General features: G+C 41.3%; 1 protein-coding gene across 1 annotated transcript in view; it reads left to right on the top strand.

Annotated features, from left to right (window-relative positions):
• The window catches only part of LOC139375272 (transmembrane O-mannosyltransferase targeting cadherins 3), a 154253-nt gene that overhangs the window by 25346 nt on the left and 111474 nt on the right, over window positions 1-17433 (top strand). Inside the window, exons 4-6 of the mRNA XM_071116892.1 lie at window positions 1787-1886; window positions 5642-5757; window positions 6871-7043. Coding sequence (XP_070972993.1) covers window positions 1787-1886; window positions 5642-5757; window positions 6871-7043 — 389 coding nt within the window. The remainder of the gene's footprint in view (window positions 1-1786; window positions 1887-5641; window positions 5758-6870; window positions 7044-17433) is intronic.

Below are 17433 nucleotides of genomic sequence, written 5' to 3'. Positions count from 1 at the left end.
GCACATGACAGCCCGCTTGGAGTTTGCCAAAATGCACCTAATGAAGCCAAGATGGAACATGTATGCCATGTGTCATGTCTGGAGGAAACTTGACACCATCCCTATGGTGAAGCATGGTGCTGGCAGCATTGTGCTGTGGGGATGTTTTTCAGGTGTAGGGACTGAGAGACTAGCCAGGATCGAGGGAAAGATGAACAGAGTAAAGTACAGAGAGATCCTTGAGAAAAAACATTCTCCAGAGCACTCAGGACCTCAGACTGGGGTGAAGGTTCACTTTCCAACAGGACAATGACCTTAAGCACACAGCCATGACAACGCAGGAGTGGCTTCAGGACAAGTCTCTAAATGTCCTGGAGTGGCCCAGCCAGAGCCCGGACTTGAAACCGATCGAACATCTCTGGAGAGACCTGAAAATAGCTGTGCAGCGATGCTCCCTATCCAACCTGACAGATTGAGAGGATCTGTAGAGAGGAATGGGAGAAACTCCCCAAATACAGGCGTGCCAAGCTTGTAGCGTCATACCCAAGAATACTCGAGGCTGTAATCACCTCCAAATGTGCTTCAACAAAGTACTGAGTAAAGGGTCTGACTGCTTATGTAGATGTCATATTTTTGTATTTATAATACATTTGCACAATTCTAAACTTGTTTTTGCTTTGTAATTATGGGATATTGAGTGTAGATTTGAGGGGGGAAGGAAGATTTTAATAGATTTTTGAATAAGGATGTAACGTAACAAAATGTAAATGGGGCTGAATACTTTCCGAATGCATTTTAAATGTGATCATACTTGACTATTTGTATTCACAACTGCCAGTGAAATGCTCTCACTTGAGAAATGCTCACACCTTGACCACCCAACGTGGCTAGTGAAATGGGCATCTTACCTGCCAATGCAGAACAGACTATGGGAGGCGCACAGTACTTCATAGAGCAATGACTACATGGAACATTAGGTAACTGATGCAAGCAGTAGTCAGATTTTTTTTAAACTGGTAAAAATACACCTTATGGAACAGCAGGGACTGTGAAGAGACACGCAAAGGTACAGACACATGCATACATTGTAATATTGTTGTTGGTATTATACATTTTGTATTGTAGATATGTAGTGGTGTAATAATGTTATATGATGTACTATTTTATATGTAATGTAAGTGCCTTAATGTGTTTGGACTCTAGGAAGAGTAGCTGCTGCTAATGGGGATCCCTAATAAATACAAATGCCAAAATCTACCTGCATTTGGCGGGTGTTGATTTTAGGCTCTGATGCCTAGGCTAGGTGCCGGACATCTTTTTGATTGTTTTCACAGCCTGGAATCTGCTGTGATCTGATTCACACAGCTTGTGGTTTTCACAGTTAGGTGGACGGAGAATCAGGTTGCAGAAGATTCCAGGCATACCTGGTAGACATGTTGAGAGGTGTGAACTTCCATAGAGACTGAGGAGGAAGTGTTTTAAAGGTTGTTGAGTGATCAGAATGATTCATGAGAAAACTATCTTTGTCCTGGAAATGTTGACATTGAACGTTTTCTTTTAACTTTGTACCCCCCTGACTGTACATTTTGTGCTCTCCGGGATCCTTGGGACATCCTTAACCTAACCTTAACACCTACCCTAACCATTTGACATTTTGATGGGGTAGGGACATCCAAAGGGTCCCTGATACCATGGACTGACAGGTGATGGGGGCCATGGGGAGTGAGGACCTCCTCGATTGATTGGTGAGAGAATAACATATTTGTGCCAGAAATGTTGACTTTTTTACTTTTGGTTCCTCTTACAGGTGACGGGTGTCGTAGGAAGAGCGGAGCTCCTGTCCTCCATCTTCCTCCTGGCGGCGTTCCTGGCCTACACCAGATCTAATGGAGCTGACCAATCCATCGGTGAAACTACTTTTACTGTAGACCTCCACCAATACTGTCCCCCTGTTTGACACACACACAGGTTTCAGAGGAAAACAGGACAATGAGATGCATGCTCCTACTTGCTAGCCTGTTATTCAGTGAGTCTTCTGTACCCCTCCCCCTGTTGGTTGCAAGCCTTCAGAGAACAACAAGACAACAAGACCCATGCCCTGACTCGTTATGGCACCCTCCTAGGCGGTTGGGGTAGTATTCATCACCAAGTCTCGCTTTGCACCGCACACCTTCGGAATGTCAGATCAACCGTTTCAAATGGATAGAGGAACTTATTACAGGCTTTGTGTAGGCGGCCGTGTTGATAGATAAAGGCTTTACGTTGTGAAAGATTACATTTGAAGATACAATTAATTCCCATTGAATCATGATAGGGTTTGATTTCTGAAAGATTACAGTTCTCATGAGGACAACTGTCAGAATTGGGAAGTTAAGTGTCTGAAAGAATGTGTCAATTGGTTAAGGAAAATAACAAGGTAGATATCAACTCAAGGAACGATTTGAGGACACCAAGGTTATTTTAACGAACTAAAACTTAAGCGAATCATAAACAATTTAGTAAACTGAAATAAAATAATAAACAAACCTGTTATAAAAACTAAAATATAAACAATCCAGAATTATGTTCAGTTTAAGTTTTTTATGGGGGTAAAAATCTAATGGGGTTTTCAAGCTTCTGAATCTGGCAGGTCACATTAAATTATGAAGTCAATCTCATAGGTAGACTCAGCTAGACGACATTGCCACAAGCAGCAACGGGCGCATTTTGAAGTGTAAGGCTAAAGCAACAAACTAGACGAAAGTCTGAGTGAAGTCAGGGGAGATGCAACAGCTGAAAGTAGGCCACTGGTTTTCCAATAGCATATATCCACTGTACACACATCGCGGCAAATTGGTTCCTGTGTCAGTTGTCTTTCGTCACGTTCACGAGTCAAACAAAAACACCCTAATGATTGGTTGACAATAGACTCCCATAATGCAGACGATGGCTGCAGGATGAAGTTGGTGATGAGGCGGAGTTTAGGAAATTTCTAGCGTTAAACAGTCAAATCTGTCAAGTGAATTTGCGTGCAACGAACGAAAACTTGAGTAATTAACTCCCATTTCAACAGGCCTCAAATGTCAAAACAAAAACTGTACACGTGAATGAGGAGTGAAGAATTCTTCATACGTGAAGAATTGTCCATTTATGTAATACACATTTTCCACTCATCACACCACATCAATGTATATTCCGGTGGCCTATAGTCCATGTTCATAACACGCAGATACAGTAGATACACATTTTCCTCCACAAACAATTTACAAAGCCTCATTCAAACAACCAGGTGTGTTTACACTGTTTAACAAGTACGGTTGCCAAGTGAGAGTATATTATTGGAAACTTTTGAAGTTGACCAATAAACTACCAGAATTGTGGTATCTTTCAAGCATTTTATGTAGTCTCACAAGACATCTAGTGGCCCTTTTGGGCACATCAGATTATTACAGGTATCTGTAATCATCTCTGGCCCTCTGGGTGGACATAAAAAATATATGAAATAATTATAAAAGCTGTAAAACATAATCCTAAATATAAACCATCAACCTACTGAATACCGTTTGGTGTTTAATGAGTTTCAGCATGGAATATTAATGCTTATTTTTTTGTTGTACACACTTACATATAAAAAAATATATATTTGACTGTTTTTGCATGAAACTGGTGGCAGTTGTGAAAAGTCAATGGGTACTCTCCTCCAGGTGCTGAAGGGAAAAGATTTGCAGAGTTTGAGTTTTTCACAATTCCTGACATTTAATCCTAGTAAACATTACCTGTCTTAGGTCAGTTAGGATCACCACTTTATTTTAAGAATGTGAAATGTCAGAATAATAGTAGTGATTTAAGTTTTTATTTCTTTTATATTCCAAACTTCCCAAGAAGTTTACATACACTCAATTAGTATTTGGTAGCATTGCCTTTAAATTATTTAACTTGGGTCAAATATTTCGGGTAGCCTTCCACAATCTTCCCACAATAAGTTTGGTGAATTTTGGCCCATTCCTCCTGACAGAGCTGGTGTAACTGAGTCAGGTTCGTAGGCCTCCTTGCACGCACACACACTTCATAGGATTGAGGTCAGAGCTTTGTGATGGCCACTCCAATACCTTGACTTTATTTTCCTTCAGCCATTTTGCCACAACTTTGGAAGTATACTTGTGGTCATTGTCCATTTGGAAGACCCATTTGTGACCAAGCTTTAACTTTCTGACTGATGTTGCTTCATTATCTCCATTTTCCTGCCTCATGATGCCATCTATTTTGTGAAGTGCACCAGTCCCTCCTTCAGCAAAGCACCCCCACAACATGATGCTGCCATGGTGTTCTTCGGCTTGCAAGCCTCCCCCTTTTTCCTCCAACATAATGATGGTCATTATGGCCAAACAGTTCTATTTTTGTTTCATCAAACCAGAGGACATTTTTCCAAAAAGTACAATCTATGTCCCCATGTGCAGTTGCAAACTGTAGTCTGGCTTTTTTTTATGGCAGTTTTGGAGCAGTGGCTTCTTCCTTGCTTAGTGGCCTTTCAGGTTATGTTGATATAGGACTCGTTTTACTGTGGATATAGATGCTTTTGTACTTGTTTCCTCCAGCATCTTGACAAGGTCCTGCTGTTGTTCTGGGATTGATTTTCACTTCTTGCACCAAAGTACATTCCTCTCTAGGTAGACCTCATGGGTGAAGTTGTTGCCGGTGATGTAAGGCAGGTCCTCACCAGACAACAGGCCTGCAAGCCCTCAGTCCAGCCTCGCTCAGCCTATTGCAGACAGTCTGAGCACTGATGGAGGGATTGTGCGTTCCTGGTGTAACTCGGGCAGTTGTTGCCACCCTGTACCTGTCCCGCAGGTGTGATGTTCGGATGTACCGATCCTGTGCAGGTGTTACACATGGTCTGCCACTGCGAGGATGATCAGCTGTCCGTCCTGTCTCTCTGTAGTGCTGTCTTAGGCGTCTCACAGTATGGACATTGCCATTTATTGCCCTGGCCACATCTGCAGTCCTCATGCCTCCTTGCAGCATGCCTAAGGCACGTTCACACAGATGAGCAGGGACCCTGAGCATCTTTCTTTTGTTGTTTTTTCAGAGTCAATAGAATGGCCTCTTTAGTGTCCTAAGTTTTCATAACTGTGACCTTAATTGCCTACCGTCTGTAAGCTGTTAGTGTCTTAATGACCGTTCCACAGGTGCATGTTCATTAATTGTTTATGGTTCATTGAACAAGAATGGGAAACAGTGTTTAAACCCTTTTCAATTAAGACCTGTGAAGTTATTTGGATTTTACAAATTATTTTTGAAAGACAGGGTCCTCAAAAAGGGATGTTTCTTTTTGCTGAATTCATTAAAAAAAAAAATATATATATATAAGGCTTTTCAAGTATAAATGACCAAAGATACGATACGATTGCCATATTTTCTGTTAATTACCAAAATGACTGACGATTTTGTTAAATTTGGTAAATTACTGGTAGCTTTGCAACGCTAATAACAAGCAAGCTGATGTTTTTCATCATTCTGGCTGAATTTGGTGTAGTCAACAATGAGGTAGAATAGGGCATAAATCAAGTGGTGTGGAAATGCATTCATTTTTGTAGAATGTGATTGTGTGTATGAATATGACCTCTGGCAACATCCTATTCTCTATTTTCCTTATTTTTTTCAACCTTTCTTTCTCTCTCTCTAGTGTGGACTCCCATTGCTGTGACTGTTGTTCTGGTGGCTGCAGCCACTTTATGCAAGGAGCAAGGCATCACAGTCATCGCCATCTGCTGTGTCCACGAGGTGTTTGTTGCACAAGGGGTACGTTTGGAGAGGAGAAGTAGGCGCTCAACCAATGTGAAACAAGGTGCAATCATAACATGATACAAGCTTTTGAAAAGAAAAGGCTTAACGCTCACTTACAATTAAACACGTAATACTTTATTAACATAGTGTAATTTAGGTCAAAAACAGGATGTTTACACCGTCAATGACCCTTATCAGAATGACAACAAAATGGGATTGGACAAAATTGCACAACGGCTAAGGCAGGCCATGCCCGTAACCTCGCTCCACAGTGCAACACTCGCCATCGCTTCAACAATTACTCACCCTGCACGGTCACGCCCTCGCTTACGAAACCCAGTAATAGATTTGAGTTATTGGATGATCTTTTTTTTAATGATACTGGCTAGCTCCCATTTTTACTACAAAAGGGTTACTTGAAAAGGAATGATGGTGAGCAGCTGTTTTGGCATCTCTCCCTCGTCTCGGACACTTTATCAACGCTAAGGCTCCTGCTTGCATATAAAGAGGAGTCTTGGCTTTGGCTCCCTGATGCGTTTGTGTCATGTAACTCGTTAGTCTATTTTTGCCCCCAAATATTTAAGGATCTTGATCCATCTGGTTATATTAGTTGAGGATTTGTTTGCACTTCATAGAACAGCCACTGTTTGGTTTAAATGCTTGATTTCACTCTGTTGATTTGCCTTCAAGCTTAGTATTCAGACAAGGCTAGGCCTTGTATCCAGAAAACATTGTTAACTGATCAGTGTTTCTCAACTGGAGGTCGACTAGAATGAAAAATCGACACAACTGACCTCTCCCACACCATTGTGAATCCTGTGTACAGATAAGTAATTTAATGGGGCGCCAGGGTAGCCTAGTGGTTATAGAGCGTTGGACTAGTAACCGGAAGGTTGCAAGTTCCAACCCCCGAGCTGACAAGGTACAAATCTGTCGTTCTGCCCTTGAACAGGCAGTTAACCCACTGTTCCTAGGCCGTCATTGAAAATAAGAATTTGTTCTTAACTGACTTGCCTAGTTAAATAAAGGTAAAATAAAAAAATAAAATTGTTTCTCTCACTTTCTCTCTCAATCTCCCTCTCTCTCGTTCTCTCCCCACCTCTTGTTCTCTCCCCCCACCTCTCTCAGTTCACACTGCCCATGCTGTTGGATACACTCCTCCAGGTGCTGAGGGGTAAAGATGGTTTCCCCTATGCTGTCCTGCAGACGCTCCTCAAGCTCATCGTCCTCATCATCAGCACCTTGCTGCTGGTCATCATCAGGGTCCAGGTCATCCAATCACAGCTTCCTGTTTTTACCAGGTGCGTGGAGCTGTTAATGTGTTTCCATGGCAGAAAAGATGGTGTGCATATTTTTGTTTCTGTTAGAATCCATGTTTTTGCATATGGTAGCCCCACCATTTGGAACAGTACATAGTCTATTACCTAATCAGTGACTGCTGTTCGACCTTAAAAGTGTAGGCCTAGATATAGTGAGAAACGCATTGCATTTACAAGATCAATTATGCCAAATATCTAACCAGCATTTTCAAGATGTTGAAATGTTTGTTTTGTGGTTTAAAGGGCTGTTGCAGTTCCCCAGATAGGATCGACCGGGCTCTAAGGTCGACTTTGGTCACATATGCTCCTAAATATTTTGTTGTGCAACCTGAAATTTTAATTTGGGAGCACTGTGCCTGTAATTTTTTTTATTTCAGATAATTGTTGTAATGATTAGGCTTCACTGTAGCGTAGTTTCCAAGGCTCTAGAGAGTGCAGATTCGTTAGTGTTATGGTTGTACCATTACTACAGAGAAAGTGTTTTGTTTCTTCCCAAACAGTTCCTTGCTAAATAAATATTGCAAGGATTTTATTTTTAAAGGCAAGTACAAATGAATTGTAAATTAATGCAAAAATTTTTGGGTTACGTTACCCTGCCCTTTGCTTTCGCTGCCTTTTTTTTGCAGTTGCAAAGTTTTAGCACGTTCATTCCATTTAGGTGGGGTTTAGAGGGAGGTGTAATGAGGGGTTTAGAGGGAGGTGTAATGAGGGGTTTAGAGGGAGTGGTAATGAGGGGTTTAGAGGGAGGTGTAATGATTCTATTGGTCAACCGATTTTTGGAATGACGGTTCATCCTAATTATATACAGTGCCTTGCGAAAGTATTCGGCCCCCTTGAACTTTGCAACCTTTTGCCACATTTCAGGCTTCAAACATAAAGATATAAAACTGTATTTTTTTGTGAAGAATCAACAACAAGTGGGACACAATCATGAAGTGGAGCGACATTTATTGGATATTTCAAACTTTTTTAACAAATCAAAAACTGAAAAATTGGGCGTGCAAAATTATTCAGCCCCTTTACTTTCAGTGCAGCAAACTCTCTCGAGAAGTTCAGTGAGGATCTCTGAATGATCCAATGTTGACCTAAATGACTAATGATGATAAATACAATCCACCTGTGTGTAATCAAGTCTCCGTATAAATGCACCTGCACTGTGATAGTCTCAGAGGTCCGTCAAAAGCGCAGAGAGCATCATGAAGAACAAGGAACACACCAGGCAGGTCCGAGATACTGTTGTGAAGAAGTTTAAAGCCGGATTTGGATACAAAAAGATTTCCCAAGCTTTAAACATCCCAAGGAGCACTGTGCAAGCGATAATATTGAAATGGAAGGAGTATCAGACCACTGCAAATCTACCAAGACCTGGCCGTCCCTCTAAACTTTCAGCTCATACAAGGAGAAGACTGATCAGAGATGCAGCCAAGAGGCCCATGATCACTCTGGATGAACTGCAGAGATCTACAGCTGAGGTGGGAGACTGTCCATAGGACAACAATCAGTCGTATATTGCACAAATCTGGCCTTTATGGAAGAGTGGCAAGAAGAAAGCCATTTCTTAAAGATATCCATGAAAAGTGTTGGTTAAAGTTTGCCACAAGCCACCTGGGAGACACACCAAACATGTGGAAGAAGGTGCTCTGGTCAGATGAAACCAAAATTGAACTTTTTGGCAACAATGCAAAATGTTATGTTTGGCGTAAAAGCAACACAGCTCATCACCCTGAACACACCATCCCCACTGTCAAACATGGTGGTGGCAGCATCATGGTTTGGGCCTGCTTTTCTTCAGCAGGGACAGGGAAGATGGATTGATGGGAAGATGTATGGAGCCAAATACAGGACCATTCTGGAAGAAAACCTGATGGAGTCTGCAAAAGACCTGAGACTGGGACGGAGATTTGTCTTCCAACAAGACAATGATCCAAAACATAAAGCAAAATCTACAATGGAATGGTTCAAAAATAAACATATCCAGGTGTTAGAATGGCCAAGTCAAAGTCCAGACCTGAATCCAATAGAGAATCTGTGGAAAGAACTGAAAACTGCTGTTCACAAATGCTCTCCATCCAACCTCACTGAGCTCGAGCTGTTTTGCAAGGAGTAATGGGAAAAAATGTCAGTCTCTCGATGTGCAAAACTGATGGAGACATACCCCAAGCGACTTACAGCTGTAATCGCAGCAAAAGGTGGCGCTACAAAGTATTAACTTAAGGGGGCTGAATAATTTTGCACGCCCAATTATTCCGTTTTTGATTTGTTAAAAAAGTTTGAAATATCCAATAAATGTCGTTCCACTTCATGATTGTGTCCCACTTGTTGATTCTTCACAAAAAAATACAGTTTTATATCTTTATGTTTGAAGCCTGAAATGTAGCAAAAGGTCGCAAAGTTCAAGGGGGCCGAATACTTTCGCAAGGCACTGTATCCTAGCTAGCAGCTTATAATGATGGCCAGTACAGCTATGTTCGATGCCTTTTACATTTAGGCTAAAAAGTGCACAGTGGCCCACTGGGACTGACTAGGGCTGTTGCGTTGAACGTATTACCGCCACACCGGCAGTCACCAGTTACTAGCAAGTTATCCGATTGCACTGTATCCTGTCTAATATAACATACGTCATTTCCGGACTATAAGCCGCTACTTTTTTCCCACGCTTTGAACCTCGCGGTTTATACAATGACGCGACTAATTTATGGATTTTTCCCGCTTTCACAAGATTCATGCCGCCAAAAAACTGAGCACCGTCACATAATGTGACATAAATCGAGCGCGCTCAAACTTCCCATCATTCTGATTACGGTAGTCATTTTGTCACCCCCATCATGGCAAAGACACGGATAAATGCATATGATGCAGCTTTCAAGTTGAAGGCGATCGATCTGGCTGTTGGAAAAGGAAATAGAGCTGGTGACAGCATGGAGCATTGTCAAAAAATCCACTATCATCAACGGGTTTCGAAAGGCTGGACTGCTGCGTGTTGAAGAGGGCAGCGATCCAACATCGGATGAAGCAATTCTGAGGCTATTCAACTCCGACACCGAAGTAGATGACTTCAGTGGTTTCAGTGCACAGGAGGAGGAAGATAGTGACCAATGACTTTCTTGGTAGGCTACTGTTTACTGCTATTTTTTACATTTTTGTTACAAGCCGTGTTTCGTTTAAAAGCCTATTTACTTTTGTTACAAGCCGTGTTTCGTTTAAAGGCAGTGTAAAGTTCATTTGTTTCAATGTACCGGTAGGCACCTGCGGCTTAGAGACATGTGTGGCTTATTTATGTACAAAATACATATATTTTTTTTAATTCAGTGGGTGCGGTTTATATTCAGGTGCGCTTAATAGTCCAGAAATTACAGTACCTACATCTAGCTAGGATGTAAACAAACTGGATCATTGGGTGAGCCTGACCTGTCACTCCAAAACCGGTAGACCAATTGAGATGCATCATCTTAGGCTCCCTCTTAACCCCTCCTACATGGAATGCGCCAAAACTTTGCCACCGCAACGAAGGAAGTGTTTCATTCTAATCACGCTGAAAAGGTTTCAAAGTGTTGTTTTTTTGCATTAATTTGTCATTCTTTCATAAACCATGTCGTGGACCATTCTAAAACTACTCGCGGACCGTTTACCTTTGGTCTTCAATTTGTAAAGTATGATACCTTATTAGCTAGCTAATAGGGCGGACCCCATTTAGTTGACTGGCCGATTGTTTGGTCCATAGGCTGTTGGTCGACCAAGATTTCTTTAGTCGAGCAATAGCATAAAATATATATGTGTGTGTGTGTGTGTGTGTATGTATGTATATTATATATAATATATATTATTATTATATATATATAATATACACACACACACACACACACACACACACACTGCGTGAACACTAAAATAACACATCCTAGATCTGAATGAGTGAAATATTCTTATTAAATACTTTTTTTCTTTACATAGTTGAATGTGCTCAATGGAAATCAAATGTATCAACCCATGGAGGTCTGGATTTGGAGTCACACTCAAAATTAAAGTGGAAAACCACACTACAGGCTGATCCAACTTTGATGTAATGTCCTTGAACCACTCCTTTATTGGGGGTGTCTTGCTAATTGCCTATAATTTCCACCTGTTGTCTATTCCATTTGCACAACAGCATGTGAAATGTATTGTCAATCAGTGTTGCTTCCTAAGTGAACAGTTTGATTTCACAGAAGTGTGATTGACTTGGAATTACATTGTGTCGTTTAAGTGTTCCCTTTATTTTTTTGAACAGTGTGTGTGTAATATATATATATATAATTGTGTTCAAGACAGCAGTCTGATTCGCACCTGTCTGAGTGGACTAATACATTGTGGAGGCTGTGGGGATGGCACAGTCTATCAGTCTAAGATATGTGCTACTGAAATTGTATATGGTTATATTACATAGTAATATCCAATTTGGCTGCTTAGTCTTGTCCCATCGGAATCGGGAGAAGCGAAGGTCGAGAGCCATGTGTCCTCTGAAAATCACGACCCTGCCAAGCCACACTGGTTCTTAACACACTGCTCGCTTAACCCGGAAGCCAGCCATACAAATGTGTCAAAGGAAACACCGTCTAAACCCCACAGCCTGGGATCGACCCAGGTCTGTAGTGACGCCTCAAGCACTGGGATGCAGTGCCTTAAACCACTGCACCACTCGGGAGGCCAAAATTATATTATTTTGTAACAAATGCGTTTCCTCCCGCTTTGCGTAGTGGTTGCTGTCCGCAGTTCTGAAACACAATAGTGCGCTGTTGAATTAGTGCCTTTTCTTAGACCATGTGCTTAATAGCAAAGTTAACCAGTATATTGGTGTTGAGAACAATGCGGCGGATGCAGCAGCAGAATGGGGAGATGAGAAAACTGCCCTTGTCTTATCGTCTAAGAAAAGTGAGGAGAGAGGAAACTCTAAATAAAAAGGGTCAATAATCAATAGTTAAATGTGCCTGGCTTTATAAATCATCCATTTGCTGTACCAGTCAAAAGTTTGGACACACCTACTCAAGGGTTTTTCTTTATATTTACTTTTATCTACATAGTAAATTCTACGTCTGTAGAATAATAGTGAAGATATCAAAACTATTAAATTGCACATAGGGTATCATGTAGTAAACAAACGAGTGTTAAATGAAAAAATATATTTTAGATTCGTCAAGGTAGCCACCCTTTGCCTTGATGACAGCTTTGCATTCTCTCAACCAGCTTCATGAGGTAGTCACCTGGAATGCTTTTCCAACAGTCTCAAAGGAGTTTCCACATATGCTGAGCACTTGACTGCTTTTCCTTCTCTCTGCGATCCCAAACCATTTCATTTGGGTTGAGGTCGGGTGATTGTGGAGGCCAGGTCATCTGATGCAGCGCTCATCACTCTCATTCTTGGTCAAATGGCCCTTACACAGCCTGGAGGTGTGTTGGGTTATTGTCCTGTTGGAAAACAAATGATAGTCCCACTAAGCGCAAACCAGATGGGATGGCGTATCGCTGTGGTAGGCATGCTGGTTAAGTGTGTCTTGAATTCTAAATAAATCAGACAGTGTCACCAGTAAAGCACCCCCACAGCATAACACCTCCTCCATGCTTTATGGTGGGAACCACACATGCGGAGATCATCCATTCACCTACTCTGCGTCTCACAAAGACACGGCGGTTGAAACCAAAAATCTCAAATTTGGACTCCAGACCAAAGGACAGATTTCCACCTGTCTAATGCCCATTGCTCATGTTTCTTGGCCCAAGCAAGTATCTTTTTCTTATTGGTGTCCTTTAGTAGTGGTTTCTTTGCAGCAATTCAGCTATTAAGGCCTGATTCACGCTTCTCCTCTGAACAGTTGATGTTAAAATGTGTCTGATATTTGAACTCTGTGAGGTGCAATCTGAGGTGCAGTTAATTGCTGATTTCTGAGGCTGGTAACTCTAATGAACTTATCCTCTGTATCAGAGGTAACTCTGGGTCTTCCTTTCCTGTGGTGTCCCTCATGATAGCCAGTTTCATCATAGTGATTGATGGTTTTTGAGACTGCACCAAGAGCGCTCAGGACCTCCGACTGGAGCGAAGGTTCACCTTTCAACATGACAACAACCCTAATCACAAAGCGAAGACCACGCAGGAGTGGCTTCGGGGCAAGTCTCTGAATGTCCTTGAGTGGCTCAGCCAGAGCCTGGACTTGAACCCGATCGAACATCTCTAGAGAGACCTGAAAATAGCTGTGCTGAGACTAAGCTTTTAAATGGATGGTGGTTGGCTCAATGACTGGAAGTCTATGGGAACAGATAGCATGTCATTGTGCTAATAGCAATGCACCCCCACCCCCGCACAGAGGTAACAACTGTCCAGTGTATGTTAACGTTAATATGCATGGGGTCAGTGGTTGGCTGTACAATCGCAGCGTGAGTGGTGGACAAGAGAGTAGTCAGTCATTGTGGTCCTGTGACCGAGGGAGCCCGGTGCGGTGGTCGTTGAATGTATTGGTTAATCCAACCCCCTGCTTACCTCATGCCAGGTATGATGGAACACATTTGGATTCCGGGAGTCCAGGCACACGCACAGACAAAATGTGGATACGTAGCAGACATATTTTTAGGATATCCAGGGATTTAAACTAAATCCATGGTCATTGTATAATTCCTCAGTGGAATATGAAATATTGTTTTTTGTTCCAAGTTTTAAACCTTAACAGGGTCAGGGAGTGTCCGGCTCAACTGCATCAGAAGAACTTGTCAATCCACAGACAGGAACAACTTAATGGCATCATGTCGATAACATTCCTAAAGATTAGTTTTTGTTGTAATTCTTGAGCAGTTTATCCACTGGCTGTCTCCAGATTGTATCGCTGAATTAGTGTTATCGGAAAAATAACAATTTCCTAGACATAATAATGCTGCATATTTGGATAATCACCATCTTTGTGTGTGAGCTAATAGTCATTGGTTTATCCCTTATTGATGACGTCTGAATGGTGCCTCCTCCTTAGAGCCATGTAGACTATAACTCCATAAATCTCGTGGTCCTGAGGTATGTGAATCATGAATGCCACAGTCATGAGAGGCTATTTTCTTTGGAACCAAACAAGGGTCAATGGGAGGTGGTGAAGGCTAAAAAATATATATACTGAAGCCATTGTAGTGTTAAGAGTTTAACTTTTATAGCACTTTTTTAAAACTCTCAAATCGCTTTAAGCGTGGAAAAAATACATGCAATTTTGGAAAACAAGACAAATGGGTCAATAGACAATCATGGCAGGCAGGTTAGTTCATTCATGGCTTGAGCATTCAGCCCCAGGAGGAAAGCTACAATAGAGGTAGTTTGGAGTTGAAACGGAGGGGGCTCACATCCAGGGGGTTTCAGACTGGTCCATAGCTGTTCATCAGGGCACCCTGGCAGTCTCTGAAACAGCGCTTCTCAGTAGTGGTTTCTGAAGTCAGACTCCACGGGTAGAACATTAAAACGGCGTTCTACTCCAAAATGAATGGAAATACAATTATGCTGATATCTAAAATATAATTTTCACTTCCAGAAATAAGGCAAACAATATATTGGTTAAATTGTTTGTTAAAATTATTTTAACATATTGGACCATGCATATAGCCTATGCATGGTATGCTATTAGCAATAATCATTATCAACTGTAGCCCATCTGATGCAGTGTAATGGCTATAAATAAATAGGCTGAAGCATGGGGTTGTCTATCTGCATTTTTACCCTATTGGGCTAGTCATTAGTAGAGTAGCGGGTGTAATGAAAACATTTTCAGCTTGTGGTTCAGAACAATTTCATTGCAGGTTGGAAGAAAAAAAAATAATCAAGAAGGTACACTTTTTAACAACCATTAATTAATTCAGGCTTTCGTCCATTAGAACATACGTAGGCCATATAAAATGTAAACGTGTGTTGTTGCTTATTTAGCCTATTTTTGCAGCTTATATTCCATTCTGGGAATTCCCTCACTCTGGCACTCACAACTGGAATGCGCCTCGAGAGGAATATTTCAAAGTAAATGTGGACCGTTCCAGCATCTTCAAAATCGACCTCAGCGGAAATATTTCTCCATGTTCTATGTTTTTGGGGCGTGGTGACAATGGTTTTGCCATACCACGGCGCCACAGCTAAATGACTGCTCCCAATGATAGGATATCAGTACTTGCCCACAACAGCTAACCCTCATTTACTCTTGTTTTAATCCACGTCCTCATGAAATATCTGTCATCTGCGTCATTGGGCTGGTTGATGTAAATGGCAGAAGTTTGATTTCAAACCAATGCAGATACTCTGTTTATAACTGAACCTTGGTTAAAGAAGTCTATGCGTCTCTGACAATGTATGCGTCTCTTACAATGTTTTTAGGTCTGACAGAGAAGGGGGCGTCGCAATATACTGTACATACAGAGCAACTTAAATCTAAGCAATTTGGATGTCTAGTCCTGAATGTGGGCCTTAGTAATAATGTCCATCTGATGCTAGTGGGAATTTATTGCCCTCCCTAAGCCTCATTATATGCTCTTAGTAAATTGTCTGACCTGCTGTCTAACTATGCTAAATCCGATCAACTGAAAGATATTTGTACTGAGCTGAATCTAACTTGGCTGATAATTAAACCAACTCACCCCAACAAATGCTTATAAGTTTATAAAAGTTTATAGCCAATGGGATATTTGCTTATGAGTTCAGTGACCATTGTCCCATTGCTTGCATAAGAAATGGTAAGATGCCTACATCTCGCTTATGCATTATTACAGAGACATTTAGGGATTTTTTATGAGAAACATTTCTCTTAACTGGGGTTGAGTGACTGGTAGGTTGTCAGCTATCACTGACTTGGATCAGGCCCCAAATTGTTTTATTTCCCTGTATAACTCTGTTACAGATAATCATGTGCCGTACAAAAAGCTAAGGGTAAAAGGGATCTAATCCTTAGTTCACAAATAAATTGCCTGTGAATTTACAGGAAATACATTTAGCTTGGTCTAAGGCCAGACTGACTGATTATATGTCTCACAGTCCTTCACACATTTGAGAAATAGATGTCTATATCTGGTTAGAAAAGCAAAATCAATATATTTCTTGAATTGTGTATTTCGTAGACCGGTGCTAATTTCTGGAAAGTGGTTAAATATTTGAAACAAGTCTCCACCCCCTTGTTTACCCAGCAGGTTTTGTCAGCCTCTGGTCCCATACTAGACCAAAATGGAATTTTGTGGGAATATTAATAATCATTTTGCTTCAGCTTGCCACCTCTTTGAAAATGTAGTCTCTGAAAATGTATCTCATTCCACTGGAGTGAGTCCTTTAGTCAATTCAGAATAGAATGTAGCGCATGATGCACTAAACTGGCATACTTTCATTTCAACTAGGGTTTTCGCGATACGACGATACCTGTAGCTTGGAGAAGGAACTAACAGCATTATTAAATGTTTTGTCCCCTCGTCAATCTATGCACAATATCCCATAAAGCAAAAACAGTTTTTTACAGGTGTATAAAATAAAACTGAAATGGTACATTTACATAAGTATTCAGACCCTTTACTCAGTACTTTGTTGAAGCACATTTGGCAGTGATTAGAGACTCGAATCATCTTGGGTATGATGCTACAAGCTTGGCACCTGTATTTGGGGAGTTTCATTCTTCAATGCAGATCCTCTCAAGCTCTGTAATGTTGGATGGGGAGCATCACTGCACAGCTATTTTCAGGTCTCTCCAGTAGAGGTCGACAGATTAATCGGTATGGCTGATTAATTAGGGCCGATTTCAAGTTTTCATAACAATCGGAAATCTGTATTTTTTTTTTTTTTGCCTTTTTTTTTTATACCTTCATTTAACTAGGCAAGTCAGTTAAGAACACATTCTTATTTTCAATGACGGCCTAGGAACGGTGGGGTAACTGCCTTGTTCAGGGGCAGAACGACAGATTTTCACCTTGTCAGCTCGGGGGATTCAATCTTGCAACCTTACAGTTAACTAGTCCAACGCTATAACGACCTGCCTCTCGTTGCACTCCACAAGGAGTGTTACGCGAATGCAGTAAGCCAAGGTAAGCTAGCATTAAACTTATCTTATAAAAATCAATCAATCATAATCACTAGTTAACTACACATGGTTGATATTATCTAGCGTGTCCTGCGTTGCATATAATCTGACTGAGCATACAAGCATAAAAGTATCTAAGTATCTGACTGAGCGATGGTAGGCAGAAGCAGGTGCGTAAACATTCATTCAAGCAGCACTTTCGTGAGTTTTGCCAGCAGCTCTTCGTTGTGCGTCAAGCACTGCGCTGTTTATGACTTCAAGCCTATCAACTCCCGAGATGAGGCTGGTATAATCGAAGTGAAGTGGCTAGTTAGTTAGCGCGCGCTAATAGC

The sequence above is a fragment of the Oncorhynchus clarkii genome, chromosome 2, assembly GCF_045791955.1.
Source record: "Oncorhynchus clarkii lewisi isolate Uvic-CL-2024 chromosome 2, UVic_Ocla_1.0, whole genome shotgun sequence".
In the NCBI taxonomy this organism is placed as follows: Eukaryota; Metazoa; Chordata; class Actinopteri; order Salmoniformes; family Salmonidae; genus Oncorhynchus; species Oncorhynchus clarkii.
The sequence above is the reverse complement of the archived record's forward strand: the minus strand, read 5'-3'. Positions and strand labels throughout refer to the sequence as shown.